The following is a 16487-nucleotide window of genomic DNA, read 5'->3' as shown; positions in this document are numbered from 1 at the left end:
CATGGAGGCAAGAAGGTCCAGGGGAGAGTCAGGGAGCAGCAGAGCCTGACGTCTCAGACAGCAAGTTCGTCACCACGCGGAAACAACGGAAGAGGAGCTCAGTGAAACTGGCAAACCTGCAAACCACCTCCTCCTAAAGGCTCAAGACAGCAAAATTCACATAAAAGTGAACCACAGAGAGGTCAAGTCCCAGAGAAGCTGCCCTAGGAAAAAAAGAGAATAAGGAGCAGAATAACATCCCTACAGATGATCAGAAACCGCAAAAAGACGTAATCAAAACGAGATCAAAACTGCTATGTTCTATTTCCAAACAAGCTAAAAGACACTGAGAAAATGATAAGAAGCATGAAAGAGTAACATAAATCAGAATCAGCGAAACTCAGAAATGAGGTGACAAAGGCAAGGAAAAATCAGAAACAAAAGAAAATTTCACCTGAGAAATGAAGACTCTCCACGAAAGAGAACACAAGAGCAAACAAACGCAACAAATGATACCTTAAGAAGGAACTAGGAGAGCGAGAAGCATAAACAGGGTAAAACTTTAAAAGAGAGACTGAAAGGATTAAAGAGAAAAGGACAAATACTGATGGCAGATACAAAAGATACAGCATCCGAGTAATAGGAATCTCCGAAGAGGAAAACAAAAACAAACAAAGCATTAAAGAAAATGTTCCTGAATACAAAAAGGTTTAACTGCATGTTGAAAGAACACAACCTCTCCCTGAGAACGCCAACCCAAGACAGCCAATTCCAAGTAAAATGCTGGGCTTTAAGGGAAAAGAATTCTGTGGGCATCTTTGGGCAGAAAAGAATACATGAGAAACACAAGAGAAATAAAACTAGACTACCATCAGACTGACAGCAACCTTCCACACCAGGAAAAAAATTATCTAGTTGTAACTATTTACTCAAGACAGATTCTCAAGGAAAGAAAACGTGAGCCACGGCTTTTCTAGCCATCAAAACCGTCATCGACATGCACAAATACGGGGAACGCAGCCCCCACGAAACATTCCAGAAGAATCCATCAGACAACGAGATTCAAAAAACCAAATGACTAAACAGACATCCACACAGACTTGTAATTAGCATTAAACATAAAGTTACTTATGAAACTAAGATGAAGGGTCCAGGGAGAGAGGACAGCGTGATGTAAGCAAAACACATGCATGAGTGGCAGTCCTCGCTGGAGTGTAGCCCACCCGACGCTCTCCCTCCCAGCATCCGGCCAAGTCGCCAAAGGCCCTTCCCCGGGAGTAAGGATCATACCCTATGTAAGACCCACCCCAACCAAGCCTAAGACCTGCACAGGGAAGGCAAGTCTGCAGGGTGAGCCCCACTGGGTGAGGGAGCTCAGAAACATCATGGGATTTCCACAGACCCTACTGAACACCAAAGTGAGACACAAGACACACAAGTTCAAGATGAGCGGCCAGGAGGTGAACTGAAACAAGAGTCAGTACCCTTCACAGGATGATGACACGCCATCCACAAAACCCAGCATCCAAACGACAATGACTAGACACGCAGAGAGACAGGAAACCGTGACCCACGGCCAAAGGAAAAAGCAGTCGACAGAGACTGAATCGAGACGCCCCCGACGTCGGACTTGACAAAACCATTAGAGCAGCTTTTACAAATAGGTTCAAAGAATGCTGGGAAAATGTGGCCTCAGTAAGTGAGCAGACAGGGAAATCTCAGCAAAGACTCAGCAGCCATAAAAAAGACTTAAGTGTAAATCCCAGCACTGCAGATATATCAACAAGTGAAAACTTCACTGGACAGACTGCAGAGCTGACTGGAGAAGACAGGGAATCTGAAGACAGATCAGTAGAAATGATCCAGTCCGAACAGAGAAAGAAGTGATTAAAGAGGGACAAATACAGACTCGGAGACCCACAGGGCAATATCAAAAAGATCTTAACACAGGTATAACTGGGAATCCCAATAGAAAAAGACTGAAACAGAGAAAGTTTTGAAGAAATAAAGGCCAAAGTGTTGCAAATTTGAGGAAAACTACTGACCTACAGATCCAAGAAGCTCAGAGAAGCCCAAGCAGAGTGACTAGCAAGAGAACCAAGTCTAAACACCACACGGACGAACTTCTAAGAAGTAAGACGATCGCCTCAAAACAGCTGGAGAAGTGACTCACGTGACAGACAGGAAACAAGGACTGAAATCACAGTGGGGCCCTGAACACGATGGAACAACGTCTTTAAGGACAACGACCGTCACACGTTTACGGCTGTTTTCAGGTCTAAGAATAAGAGCTCTGCAATTTTGCAAAACACACTGGGAAATCTCCCATCTTTTTTGTGATCCGGAACAAGATAACATGTCTAAATGAGAATAGGAGTTTCCCTGGAAAAGAGAAAGAGACCAGCAGTTAAGACAGGATTCAAGGAGTAGAGGAAAAACGTGAAGGATGGCTAAAATTCTTACAATCACTCATCCCTATTAGTCGGTCACTCTATAAAATTAAGTGATGTATGTCTGGATCTGCTCGGCTTATTCAAGAACGTTGAGAGAAAATTACACATTAAGTTAAGCTAAAAAAACAGAGCTGAAAGAAAAAACAAAAAACTGTCAACATTCAGGGAAAACTTCATTCAAACTTTTGAGGGTGAAATACAACCATTTTCAGGTAAACAAAAGCTGAAAGAATCCATCACCAGCAGATTGCACTACAAGAAACGCTAAATGCTGTCCTTCAAGCCAAAGGGAAATACCGCAGGTGGAAGCCTGGAACTTGGGGAAGGAACGAAAAACACCAGAAATGGTAAATAAGCAGGTAAACATAAAAGACGATGTTTTCTTTCTTCCTGTGATTTACTAATAAAACAACCGGCAGTTTGAAGAAAAAATACTAAAGTTGGGTTTGTAATTACATATAAAGACACGACAGCAAACAAAACAAGAAACTAACAAACTTTGGACAAACAGAAACAGGCAACAACAACCTTCCTTCACGTTAACCCCAGTACTCAGGGAGGACAGTCAGCCCCACAAAGGCCAGTCTTCGGACGGAATCTCCCCATATTCTCTTCGAAGTCAGTCTAAATCTCATCGTGTTAAGCTACAGTGATCAAACTTCCTCATGCAAAGAACTTCTTGCTCACATGATATCCACAAATAGGTTGATTTGAATATAAAGTATCGAATGTACCGAGAAAACAAGTACTCCAAGGGCGGTGAGACAACATGTGCGCGAACGACAGCCCGTTCTCGGCGTGCCTGACTCCCTGAAGAGGCGAGCGGGACGCAGATGCCCCGAGGCCCTTCCAGCCCCCGTCCCTGCGTCCGTGCGGTACCTCTACTCCCGATCCCGGTGCCGGAGAGTCCACTTTCCTCTTTTTCCTGGGCCCGATGGCAGCTAGTGCTGTGAGGTTGGCATCTCGCTGCCTCATCTGTGCCAGTTCTTGCTGCTGCATCTTTGTTTTGAAAAGGAAACAGGGACTGTCATTTCACGCACTTTTTTTATTACTACAAAAGTAATACATAGGCACCAAAGGGTTTTCTAAACTTTCCTAAATGAAAATTTCATTTGACTGTTTTTTTTAAACAGTAAGCATATTGTGCAATCAGAAAAACAGTAAAGCAATAGATGCTCACCTTGCAAAGCTCAGATATGAGCAAAGTGTGAGAGTACAGAGACTGGACTGCACCAAATGAGAAATTATCGTGAAGCTTCAAAGCACAGGAAAACACTTTTGCAAACACCATAAATCGCTACGGGAAGGCCTATTGTGCAGAGATACCATCGCTTTCTCAGCCTCTCTCTCTCTCTCTCGTTAAGTGCTGAGGTTGAACACAAACGTATTTTCAAGTGTGCAGTGTAGACTCTTGGACTAGAAACGCTTACCTCCTTTGCCTTCTGTTTCAACCTTAACTGCTCTGGATCTTCTTGTCTGGACCGAGACTATTTTCAAACAGGTAAAAAAGAAAGATAAGTTGTGACCTAAACGTTCATCACCCGACAAACATGTTATCTTATGCGTGACATGATGACATCTAAGTCACGTGACAGAACGCATTAAATTTTTTAAAGTTTACAGCCAACAGATGAAAATTTATCATCATGAAAATCAATACCACTTGGATGTAAGAACCACGCCATGGTCCAATGTGACGTGAGGACGGTGGGCCAGGGCAGCCCGCAGGGCTCCGGGCTCAGTTAAGGGACCCGCCCCACGTGCTGGGCGACCTGCTGAGGTCTGGAGGCTTCCCGCCCCGGCTGTGCTCCTAACCCCGCGCACGTGTCATCGAGGCCAGCACCAAACCCTGCTCCGGCTCCTTGAAACCCCAAGGGTGTCCGCGAGCGCCCAGGGTGGACGGGGGAAAACTGCGTGCAGCACGAGCACTTGCCTTTGCTGCCCGCATCAAGATCTCTCTCTCCTGTTCGTCCTTTCTCTGTTTCTCAATTTGATCAAGCTGTTCAAAAAATTTGAGCTGAGCCCGGACATCACTTGCCTGCTCGTATCTGTCATCATCCTAGAAAAAAGTGAAACGACTGTTTGTCACGAACTTAGGAACCCAGCCGGACAGTCCGCGCACCGCTTCCCGCCCCCCTCGGCCCACTCCCCAGGCGGGTGCGCAGACCCAAGCCCCTCTCGTCTCCAAGAGACTCTACTTCTGAAGTGCTCTGAATGCGCACACGCCACCTCAGGTAAGTCATCCGGGGGCTCACAGGCAACTTTCCATTTTATACACTTTGGTTTCATTTGACTCTTTTAAGTTACATTTAAATTTTTTTTCTAATAGCGTAAGAAGTATTTTTAAAGCAAAGTGGCTACAGGCTTGTACTTCAAACGCTGCTCAGGCAGTGCCTGGCCGCTCCGTGGTGCCCCTGAAAGAGGGTTTGCATGACTGAAGAGGAAGGCGGATTCTGCCTTGAACCTGCTGTGAGAGGCCGGGCTCTGGTGAGCTGGCCCTCCACAACACACGACAGGGCACCACTCTGAGTCACGGGAGCGCGGGTGAGCCAGAGCCCCTCGGGTCCGCAGGGACAGCTCGGGCCGCAGCTGCTGGGAGCCCCCCGCGTGGGAACGGGTGGGGGCTCCGCCATCTCCAGAGCTAAAGATGCCGCCAGCCCGGACCTAGAAGGCTGGCTCCCTAATCCGGAGGTCAGATCCTCCGCATCCTCCTTCCGCAGCCCAGTGGATAGCGCCCAGAGCACCACGGGCCTGGAAGAAGGGGCATCTTCCCAAAGTCCCGTTCTGGGAAAAACTCAAAACGAGCTCAACACTCTGCCGCTTCCCCTGTGCCCTCCAGGCAGCACCAGACCCGGGAGGGCCGACAGGGTATCCCCTCCAGGAAACGGCGGGTTACCTTATAAGAGAAGTTCTTTTGCTGAGCCGTTTCTGATATCTTTTCTACAAGGTTCTGCAGCCTCTGTTGCGTGGCGTGTGACACGTAACTCACCACGTCTGGGTGTAGCTCTGTTATGCCGTGTTTCTTACCTGGGGAACAGCCGGTATTTTACAATCACTGAAGTTCTTTTCTTTCCTTCACTGTTTTCCCTTATCCCCCAGTTACCGCTTTGTGCAACCTGAGGGTCGCGGGTGGTCTACACCTGCTCCAACTACCTGAGAACGTCACCGCCAACCCCACGGAAAGCACAACCCTGGCAAAACAGGTGACAAGGGACAAGGGGTATCCCCCCAAGCCCAGGACAGCTCCGCGCTGAGCACCGCAGCCGCGGTCCACACCAGGCCCACTGGCGGAGGCCGGACGCCCCAGGGCCGGTAGGAAACAGGGCCAGGGACAAGGGGTGTCCCCCCAAGCCCAGGACAGCTCCGCGCTGAGCACCGCAGCCGCGGTCCACACCAGGCCCACTGGTGGAGGCCGGACGCCCAGGGCCATACCTATTTCCAATATTCTTCTTTGCAGAGGCGCCGGGAGGAGGAAGGTCTCGTCTTTGCAGGACCGCGTCAGGGTGCCCACTAACTCAGAGTTCGTAGCCAATATTCTCGCACTTTCTTCCGACAGGTTCACGCCAGCCATCGATGCTACGTCATTGATGTCATCGTCGTCCCTTCAGGAAAGAAGAGGAGGTGGGTCTAACCGAACGAAGGGCCGCCAAGGAGGCACACGCAGGTGGCCCCAACTCGGCAGGCAGAGTCACCTGAGCACTGCTGTCACCTGAGCACAAAGGCGGTCGTCTGCGAGCGAATCTGTTCTTTTAAAGGAAGACCCACCCCAAGGTACGGCAGAGTGGGAGTCTCTACACACAGGTGTCAATGCCAAGTTCACGGAGAGCACAGCACCTACTCACTGCTTCAAGGAGTTTGTTCTGTGAAACCCTTTTTAAATGATCTCACAGCATTATTTTTAATACAATCACAAACTCTCAGAAAAGCTGGAAGAACAGTACAAAGGGAAGTCCGTGAATCACTTGAGGGTGAGCGGCTGACCTGACACCCAACCCCCAACCCCCGGGACACGGCAGTGTGGCTCCCTGTGGACAGAGGCACCCCCTACGGAACCGGGGGGATGGCCTTTGAAACCGGGCCACCAGCCACGCCCAGACCCCCAGCTTTGGCTAACGGTCCCTATAGCGGCTCCCACAGCAAAGGGTCCAGCTCAGAACCACGAGCTGCGTTTTGCTGCCACGTCTCTGCAGCCCCTCCCTGACTCTCGTGCCCCTGACACCTGGAAGGTCACAGGCCAGCTGTTCTGCAGCGTGTCCTCGTTTTCCCTCTGACGGACGTCCCTTTGTGACGAGCCGCGGGCAATGCACCTTTGGCAGGAATTTCACACGAGTCAGGGGCCTTGCTCACCCTGCACACAGAGCTCCAGCGCAGGGGCGCCCTGCCCGCTTCCCTGCGTCGGGGCGCCCCTCTCTCCCTGTGTAGTTACAAGGACCTCGGGGGAGGTGGTCTGAGACTGTGTAAATCCCGTTCCCCTAAACCACCCACTGACTCATTTCTAGGGGCTCAGGTTCCTGTCTTATCCAGCAGGTACAATGTCACTACAGACACGGCTGGCGGGAGGGGGCCACCTTGGGGGCTTCTGGGAACTCTGACGCTTGAGCACTGCTCTCTGACCAAACAAAGTGCACTAACTCGTCCTGCACCCTCCCGACTCCGGCCTGGAATCAGCAGCCCCCTAAGGCACCCTGGTTACCGTGGAGGAAGCAGTTTTAGACGAGACCTGGGCGCTGGGTGTGCTGCTGCCATCATGGTGTCACCAATCCCAGGCCCCTCCAGTGGCAGAGCGGGCGGCTCCAGCCATAGCTTTTCCAGAGTATTCACAGCCGGACGTCCGACCCGACCCGACCCCACCGGGCTCGCCTCGTTTGCTCCTCTCTGTATTTCTAACTCCCTCACACCTGCAGGTGGACGCGTCTTCCCATCTCCGCCACCCGCCCTCTCCCTCGTGGATGTCCTCCCCACCCCTGTGGGCCCCCGCCCTCCGTGCCAGACTGTGCCAACCACCCATCTCCTTGCCCTGCCTGGAGGCCGACCCAGGCTCAGGCCACCACGGCTCCAGCACTGCCAACACCTGCCCTGCTCCCTAACAGCTTGAGGGATGAAGCGTCTGGGAAGGGAAGGGAAGGACCACCCAGGTCCCCCGACACATGCACTTTGCTACTGCTGGATCCAAACCAAAGTAGCCACCGCAGCCCTTCCTATGGCGATACTCAGACCAGCTGCTCGTCAAGAGACCAAAGCACAGCATCTCTGAAGGTTCTGAGGTTGAAAGGAGGACACAGAAGCGTCCTCTGTTATGACTGTGATGCACTCAGAAGGCTGAGACATCGTATCACAGACACAAATCTCCCACTGGTTCGCGCGGAAAGTCAGCTGCTCTGCCATCCCGCCCTGTGTCTGCGGCAAACGTCCCTGAGCCGCTCTGTGGGAAAACACGCACACAGCGAGCGCGCACACGTGCATGTGTGCGTGCACGCGTGCGTGCCTGTGTGTGTAGGGAATGAACGCAGCCTCAAAGCACCAACGGCCGCCGGGCGAGGCCCTTCCCTCCGGCGCCTCCTGAGCCACGGCCCGCCCCTCACCTGAACGAGCCCCCCCCGGGCTCCTTGAGCTTGTTTTTCTGTGCAGCAGCTGCCTGTGCTGAGACAGCAGAAAGAGCTTTGGTTCCAGGTAACACGGCAGGTTTCACCACAGGGACTGCAAAACAAGAGACGAGGGTATGCACCCCGCACACGGACTCGGAGATGGAGACACTGCTGTCCCCGGTGCTAGGTGGGCTGCAGGGAGGGCCACTACTCCCAGCCCACCACAAGGAGGCTTCCTAAAACGTCAGAAACGTTGGGTTACTAACTCTAGATTAGAGTAAAAGCATAAGCAGCATCTCTCACGCATTTGCCTTCCTGTATCTCATCAAACTTTTTAGAATGTAGGAACGACTACTGGTTAAGAACCCAGTCCTGAATGTGTAATTGTAAAAATCGTACTGACGGGGCGATGCCCGTACAGCCCTGTGAACGTACTAACGCCACTGAATTGTACACCTGTTCACGTGACTAAAATGGCCAAGTCTGTGTTACGTGAGTTTCACCACAATTAAAAAAACAGGGAGACAGGGCCCTGGGGAGAGCGGCCCGGCCGCCGGCCCTCACCTGGCTGCAGCTGGTTCAGCTGGATCTGCTGGGGCGTGGTGAGCACGATGCGGTTGTGGGGCTGCCGGAGCGCCACCATGGGCGTCTGTGTCAGCGTCACCTGCGGCGGCCGGATCAGCGCTCCAGGCTTGGGCGGCGGCTGGATCACCTGGAGCAGAGCCCACGGGGCACGTGAGCTCACGTCCCACCCCCGCCCCCACCACAGAGGGGGCTCCCACACCTGTTCCCTGCCCAGGGCGGGGGGTGGGCAGCCTTCTGGGAGGACGAGGAGGGTCAGCCGGGGGCACTGCATCAGGCTGCAAGCTCCTGGGGGCAGATTAACTGCTCGGAAGCCACACGTGGGGGCCCTGAGGCCAGCAGCGCCTGGAGGACAGTGTTTGCTGAGCTTGCAAACCAGCGTGGAACAGACGACTTCTCCCCAGATGTGAGCACAGGTGCCGGGGCGCCCCCTCAGATCCCTTCCAGAGCCTCTAGGGCTGGATCAGAATCCAGCTGCTGAACTTTACGAAGGTCGCCTGGTGGGCACACACTTAACGTTACAGCGCACTCGGGGAGGGATGGGTGGTGCCCGGGGCCGAGCTATTTCTGGAACAAAACCTATGAAAATTCACACTGTCCAGAACGAGCAGACACACGACTGCCTGCAGGAGGTTCAGGCCAAGATTTGCCACAAACTCAGGGAAGAGCCTCCAGGTTTCACGTCTCTACGGCCTTCAAGGGAAGCAGGTGATGGACCGGTGGTGCCCGACTCTGCAAGGGCGCGGCAGAGCTCCACCCCTCCAGTGAGGGGCATGCGAGCGAGCCCTGATCTCACACCTGCACTTTGGCCCGAAGCACGCGCGCGCGCACACACACACACACACACACACACACACACACACACACACACACACGGCTCCACCTCCCTTGGGAGCCTGTCTTCCTCACCACCAATCAAGGCAAGAACAAATGCAGATTTTAACTTGAGCAGGTGAGAGACCACCACCCTTCATGACTCTGATTGCCCGCCTGGTTATCACTCGAGCATTATCCTAAGATACACTCCACAACCTACGAAAGTGACATGAGGACCTGCGTTGTTTTAAATTTTTTTAACCGTCTGTATAGGAACAAAATCCCTTTGAAATTTAAAAAAAAAAAATTGCAACTGCCCTTCTACCCTGGGCGAACCCCACGTGCCTGCAGGAGCACGTTCAATACTAAGCTCTTCCCAGCAGAGACACCCTTTTCTATGGCTACACGACCAGAAGCCTGGATCCCAACCACAGACAAGTCCACCATCAGCAGCCGTGCCTCCCAAGGATCTCCGAGCCCCAAACGACGGCTGCAGAGCTCGGTCCCAGACCATGAAACCTGACGTGTCCAGCGCCAAGCACTTAGCGTCAGCTTCGTGTATTTGGGCCATTGCTCCTAATCAAAGATAACGTCCAGCTAAAAGATCCACTACAAACACACTGTGTCCATTTAAACCAGGGACGCCCGGAACAGTACAGACAACGGACGTGCCAAAGGGCAAAAGTCAGTAGGCTTATTTCGTTTTACTGAGAAATAAATTACGAAGCTGCAGGGCCTCGGCCCCTGGCTGACACCTCACTATTTCAGATCCCGCCCCAGGTGCTCCCTGGCAGTCTCTCTGAGCCGCGGGCGGCCGGGCACGTGCGGGGGAGCAGGGCGAGGCTCTGGCCTCCGTACCAGCGGCGTGGGCTGCCCCTGCTTGCCGACACCCACCGGCGTGGGCTGCGCGAGGCTGATGACAGGGGGCTGGAGGGCGCTGGTCACGGCGGCCGCCGTCTTCCCGGCCGTGCGCTGCACCGAGCCGCTGAGCACCACAGCCGTGAGCGCGGTGGTGGCCTGCGAGGCCGGTGGAGGCTGCTGCTGACTCTGCTGGATGAAGGCCGCGGAGTCGGGGGTCAGCTGTCTCAAGGCGGGCAAGCTCCTCTGGGCGGAAAGACAGACACAGGGTCGGCTCCCTCCTCGACTCAGAAAACACACGACCCTGAGAACACGTCCTCGGCCAAACAGCGTCGGTCTGGGGCCTTAAGGAGACACCCCGGGACGCCGGGTGCCGGCATCCCAAACCACTGTCCCCCGACTGCCGCTGAGCAGGGTTACCCTCAGTGACAACTGGCTGCAATTTGTTTAAAAAACAAAGCAGAAGCGCCATTTCTGAAATGCAGTTAAGTGCGTTAAGGCAGCCGAGGCATCTGAGCGACACCCTCGTCCCAGCGGCGCGGGGCCCCCGTCTGCAGGGAGAGGGCCCCTCGCAGTCCCCGGCTGTGACACAACATTGTGGCCTCAGTGGCGGGGGTCTCGTAACTTACAGAGAAGCCTCGAAAGAGAAAACTTAACCTTCTGTCTCAGGGGGCTTGAAACCTGCAAACGCACAGGTGACACCCGTGCAAGCCCACCCCTCCCCGGGACACACCCGCCCCTCCACCCGATGCTGGGTGCTCGCAGGCGGCTTCAAATTACCTTCAGGAAAGGCACAAGGTAAGGTTGAGGTGAAGAATTAAGTTCTCGGTATAACCTACTAGTGAAATCTTCTGCTTCGATTTTTCCGTCCTTAAAAATAAAATTCACATTGAAATTCCTCCACGAATACAGACGCGTACACGCATATCTTTATGCAGCATTTCTCTGGTCTCGCGTTTTAGGACTGGCTGTTCCTCACGCCAGGTCCTGCACTGGACGAAGGTGCGGGAGGGCCCGGGGGCCACGTGCTCAGCTGACACCGGTTCCCGGGCGTGGGTGAGGCCCCCGGCCCTCCCTGTGTCCCGCCCCATCGGGGCTCACTGGCCCACCCCACAACTTCCCTACGCCAGCTCCCACGGGACATCTACGTGGCACCTAACCCACCGCACGTCAGGCATTTTGCCAGGCGACAGACTAGCCTAAAAGTACCCTCGTGACCAAGTTGGAAGGTACCACAGACCAGGGACACCCTTACCCAGAGAGACCACACCTACGCCGAGACCCCAGAGCAGCTGGGGCACCGGCAGGGAGAAGCGAGCGCCCAGACGAGAGGGCCCAGACCCCGCTCTGGAAACCAAAGCAAGCCAGGTGTGGGGGCTGGGGGGCCAAGACCGTGGCTGACTGAGCCCAGTTCAAGGTGGGAGTGGCCAGGGCTGCAAAGAGGTCCTGTAACAAGGGCGGAACGGGGGTCCCGGTGCCCTGATAAGGGCGCAGCACAAGGGGGACGGCACTGGGCTCATCCGGGGGTGGGGGGATGGATGCGGAGGGTCGACGAGACGAGCCCACGCTTCCAGCGCCGGGGAGGGACCACAGACAAAGGACCGCGGGAAGAAAGGGAACGGCGTTTATTTAATCAGAAATTTTCATTAGAAGGTAAAATTGTTATAATTAAAACAAACAAAAAGCTGGGAGTTCTTGTTCATCGCAGGAGGTGAGATTATTTTTCGATCTCTGGGTTTCCTGAAAAGATTTAAGGAGCATCTGAAGCGATCATTTTTGCTTGTGAGAGCGGGACTTCATTCCTTTCTGGCCCCAAACCCACATGGTCTGCAGAGATGGCACAGAGCCAGCCCCTGAGGGTGGCTCCCCTCCAGCCCAAGCCTCGGCACGGAAGGGAGGCTGCGAGCGGAGGGTCTGAGCCAGCGAACCCACCAGCAGGACAGAAAAGTCCAACAGCCCGTCTGCTGAGCCACCAGGTTTCCTTGCACAGAGAAACCGAGAGGAAAGGAAAACAGCAGGAAGGAGGGGACCCCCAGGTTACCAGCAACAACAGAGGCAGCTGCCACAGGTGGGCCTGACCGACGCTGACCGAGCCCTGCAGGCAACACTGGACTCAGCCTCTGGGCACCTGGGGCCTGCGAGGGATCCTGTGTTCGCAGGTTATGTCCAGGCATCCGTGCTAAAGTATTTATGAGACTGGGGAGGGGCTGTGGGTGGCAACGGGGGCGCAGCAGATGCAAAGTCATATAAGAACTCATGACCGATGAAGCCCGCAGGTGGCCCAGAAGGGCTGTCACTCTGCTTTCCGCTTCTGTATCACTTAAAATCCTCCGTGAAAGGGACTTCCCTGGTGGCACGGTGGATAAGACTCCATGCTCCCAACGCAGGGGGCCCGGGTTAGATCCTTGGTCGGGGAACTAGATCCCACACGCATGCCACAACTAAGAGTTCGCATGCCACAACTGGGGAGCCCACCTGCGGCAACTAGGGAGCCTGTGAGCAGCTAAGACCCCGTGCAACCAAACAGATAAATATTTAAAAAAAAAAATCCTCCGTGAAAAAGGTAGAGCAGGTGGAGGAGCGAGCGAGGGCCTTTAAACACCCTCCATCTGGTGAATTTACATCACTCCTCTGCGGCCAACACGCTGTGAGGCTCCGAGAAGCCGGGCTGGCGAGCGGATGGCAGGGTGGTGGGTAGAGGGGCCCAGACTCCGGCCACATCCCACCCCCATGGCCAAGTACAGCGCTCTAAGGCAGAGGGGCCGACGTACAGAGCTCTTACCAGCAGATTCTGTACCAGTTCTTTCACGTTAGCGGCTGTCTCTGTAGACTGTTTACCAGATGAAGCCAGTTTTATTAGCGTAGATAAAAAATTTTTACATTTCTTCACGTTCTCCATAGTTTCCTGGATAGAAGTTAAAAAGATGTAAGCAAAAAACTCTTAAAAGGCAGATTTTCATCACAGCTTTTAACTAAGACATGGGTATCATATAAGAAATGTGTATTTCTGGGCTTCCCGGTGGCGCAGCAGTTAAGAATCCACCTGCCAACGCAGGGGACACAGGTTCGAGCCGAGCCCAGGTCCGGGAAGACCCCACATGCCACAGAGCAACGAAGCCCCGTGCGCTACAACTACTGAGCCTGTGCTCTAGAGTCTGCGAGCCACAACTACCGAGCCCGCGTGCTGCAGCTACTGAAGCCCGCGTGCCTGGAGCCCGTGCTCCGCGACAAGAGAAGCCACCACAGTAAGAAGCCCACGCACCACAACGAAGAGTAGCCCCCGCTCGACGCAACTAGAGAAAGCCCGTGCGCAGCAATGAAGCCCCGACGCAGCCAAAAATAAATAAATAAATTTATTTAAAAAAAAAAAAAAAGAAATGTTTATTTCTTTTCTTAAACTTCTTTGAGGAAAATGCAGTAACTCTCACGGCCTGATGATGGGAGTATAAACCAGGACATGTGCTCTGAAGGTCCAGACCCAAGTTTACAGCTCACTCAGCCCAGCAATTCTACTTTTAGAAATGTAACTAATCACCAATAAATGTAAAAAAGATGACCTATAAGACATTCACCTTGATATTGCTTATCATAAAGGAAAACTGATCCCTACCTAAGTGCACAAGAAACTGAATTATGGCACAGACACTAAAGATGATGAAAAACACTCAGCAACGAAACGTGAAAAACGTAAGTCATAAATAAAGCACGACCCCACTGGTTTAAAGATTCACACGTGTGCAGGACAACTGCTGGAGATAAATGTTAAGGGGGCAACGCTGCTGCTCTACAGGCCGCAACCACCGTGCAGCCCGGCCCCCGTGTCACCCCTCTGAACACACCTGGTCCAGGCTCCATCCCACAGACGTCCCCCACAGCCCAAAAGCCTCGTGTAGGGTGGTGGACCCTTCCTGCAGCCCTGCAGAGACCACTGCCCTCAGACCCACTCATATGGAGCCGTGGAGACCCCAACGCATCCCCACGTCTGCGGCAGTGGCTCCCCCGGGCCGGCTGGCGCTCTGAGGCAGCACGTACCACACACACGGCCCCAAATCGCAGCCGAGAGGCGGCACTCACCGTGGCGGCTGTGGAGGTGGTGGTGGCCCCCGGGACCGTTCGCTGAGGTGTCCCCGTCTGAACAGCTGTCGCCGTCCCAAGTGAGGGTGTCTGGGCAGCGCCACCCAGAACAAGCTGAGGCTACGAGAAGCCAAAACACAAGGTAGATAGAGGCTGCAGGGAGACGGCCTTCGTGAGACTCCCTGTAGCAGGCGGGACCCCACGGGACGTGCGGCCTCAAGGGACCACACCAGCCCCGCGGCAGACCGTGTCCCCGAGGGCCACCTTTCTGAGCACCGAGGAAGCAGTATTTTGCAGCAAAAACTGACAGAAACGAAGCCAATGGCCGGGAAGAACGTGGTTGTCAGAAGTCGATCCTAGAAGTCACATGGTGACCAAAACAAATGATCTTTTAATAACCAAACCAGATCCCGTCTCAGAACTGAAAAGAACAAACAGAGAAACCAACTGAAAAGCCCGTCACCTGGCTTGTGCAGGCAGGCTGGTGACAAGGAAGCCAGGACGTCACATGCACACGGGCAGGCCGCCCCCCCTGCGGGGGGCGGCACCAGGACTCATCGGGGTCCCGGGCTCCCCCACCGCTGCCGGACCAACCTTTCTTTGCTCCCCCAAAGCGAGTCACATCCAGAAACATCCTGGAAAGGGGGTTTTCAGAGCAGGCGGGGGACTCGATGTAGTTGGTGTTGGGAGGGAGGGGCTACTTTGCTAAACGAATATATTTAAGCCAACAAACAGCTAGACATCAAACAACAACTGTCCTCGGTTAAATTCCCGAGACTTCTAGTCTACGTGACCAATCAGGATGCAAACATTTACTGTTGTTTTTTTTTTATTAGCACTTTTCCAATTTAAAAATGGAGCCTTCTCCAACTTTTTAAACGTTACTCTCTTACGACTTCGGAAGATAGGGGGCAGTGTAACCCCAAGCATGACTCGCCTGCGGCTCTTCTAAGCAACCAGGCCCCAGGCCGGGCAAGGGACTCGGACGGCACGGCCGCTAAGGCAGGTGGTGGGCGGGCAGCTGTCTGCACCCCCAGGCTGTGGACACTGGTTTCACGGGAGGAGTTGAAAGAGATGATGGGCTCTTCCTTTATTATCTGTGTATTTTACTTGTAACGTTAAGCATGTATTACTTTTTTAACTACAAAATGGCAAATAAAAAACTTCAGAGGAGAAACGTAAAAGAACTGACCAACAGCCATCTTTGGGCAGCAAAAGGGGAAGAGCAGAGCTGCTTCGGGACACCCAGAAACAGCCAGGGCACTTCCAATTCTTGGGAGTTTTCCTTTACATCAAACTTTATTCCTCACGCTTGCTTCTACTGGTCAGATGAATACACGTTTCACCTGGATGATTCTGAGATTGTGAGAACCTATGTTGATAAACTTATTTTCTACTAAATCTCATGCAAAAGCTGACCATGAGCTTCACTATCTTCTCAGAAAAGGTTCCTTTCACTATAACTGAAGTTCAGATGCGCCAATCAGACTGAACTCGGGCCAGAAGACCCCGTCTCAGGAAGCGCCGTTGCCTGGGCAGCTCCTGTTGCGGGAGACCACTGAGTTCAGTTACTTGGGACCCAACTGCTCCTCCAGCTGTTCTGAAAAGCAATGTCACGGCTGCAGATGCCAAAAGGCAAAGGAGGACAAGACCAGGGTGAGTGGAGAGAGCACTGGACGAGGTGCGGCTGCAGGGAGGCCGGCCGAGGCCACACCGGGACAGGGGTCCGGAGCCTCTCACACCGCACGTGTCCGCGCCCATCAGGGAGGGGTGTTGTGAGGATCGCACGCATGAACACACATACACAGTGAGGACATGTCCTCCTCGGTGCAGGAACAGTTCGCGAGCAACACAGGCACACGCACACACACACTCTGTCTCTCTCTCTCTCTACCCCCACCCCCACCCCCACCCCGCGCGCTGTAGATCTTCTCTGCTTCACAGATGCAGTTACTAAGGCGACGTTTTCAATTGTACTTCCGGCACAGTGGGAAGCTTTTAAGAATGTTGCTGGTGTTAAACTCTATGCGACTTTAAAGAAAAGCAACTGATCTATGCTGCGCTCCCCAAACTCCAAAACTTAGCATCCAGCACCCAAACTCGCGAGGCCCGACCCCTGCGCCATGGGCACCACAGAGCC

At 53.5% G+C, this 16487-nt stretch overlaps 1 protein-coding gene across 1 annotated transcript in view; it reads right to left on the bottom strand.

The window, feature by feature from the left end:
• The window catches only part of TAF4 (TATA-box binding protein associated factor 4), a gene marked incomplete at its 5' end in the record, with an annotated part of 70186 nt that overhangs the window by 12018 nt on the left and 41681 nt on the right, over positions 1 to 16487 (bottom strand). Inside the window, 11 exons of the mRNA XM_029219870.1 lie at positions 3312 to 3431; positions 3863 to 3919; positions 4366 to 4491; positions 5329 to 5459; positions 5865 to 6034; positions 8015 to 8129; positions 8582 to 8729; positions 10274 to 10519; positions 11054 to 11143; positions 13056 to 13178; positions 14348 to 14467. Of these exons, the coding sequence (XP_029075703.1) occupies positions 3312 to 3431; positions 3863 to 3919; positions 4366 to 4491; positions 5329 to 5459; positions 5865 to 6034; positions 8015 to 8129; positions 8582 to 8729; positions 10274 to 10519; positions 11054 to 11143; positions 13056 to 13178; positions 14348 to 14467 (1446 nt within the window). The remainder of the gene's footprint in view (positions 1 to 3311; positions 3432 to 3862; positions 3920 to 4365; positions 4492 to 5328; positions 5460 to 5864; positions 6035 to 8014; positions 8130 to 8581; positions 8730 to 10273; positions 10520 to 11053; positions 11144 to 13055; positions 13179 to 14347; positions 14468 to 16487) is intronic.

Source organism: Monodon monoceros, unplaced genomic scaffold (assembly GCF_005190385.1).
Source record: "Monodon monoceros isolate NGI ecotype Baffin Bay Population unplaced genomic scaffold, NGI_Narwhal_1 Super_Scaffold_13, whole genome shotgun sequence".
Taxonomy (NCBI): domain Eukaryota; kingdom Metazoa; phylum Chordata; class Mammalia; order Artiodactyla; family Monodontidae; genus Monodon; species Monodon monoceros.
This window is presented reverse-complemented; position numbering and strand designations above follow the sequence as displayed.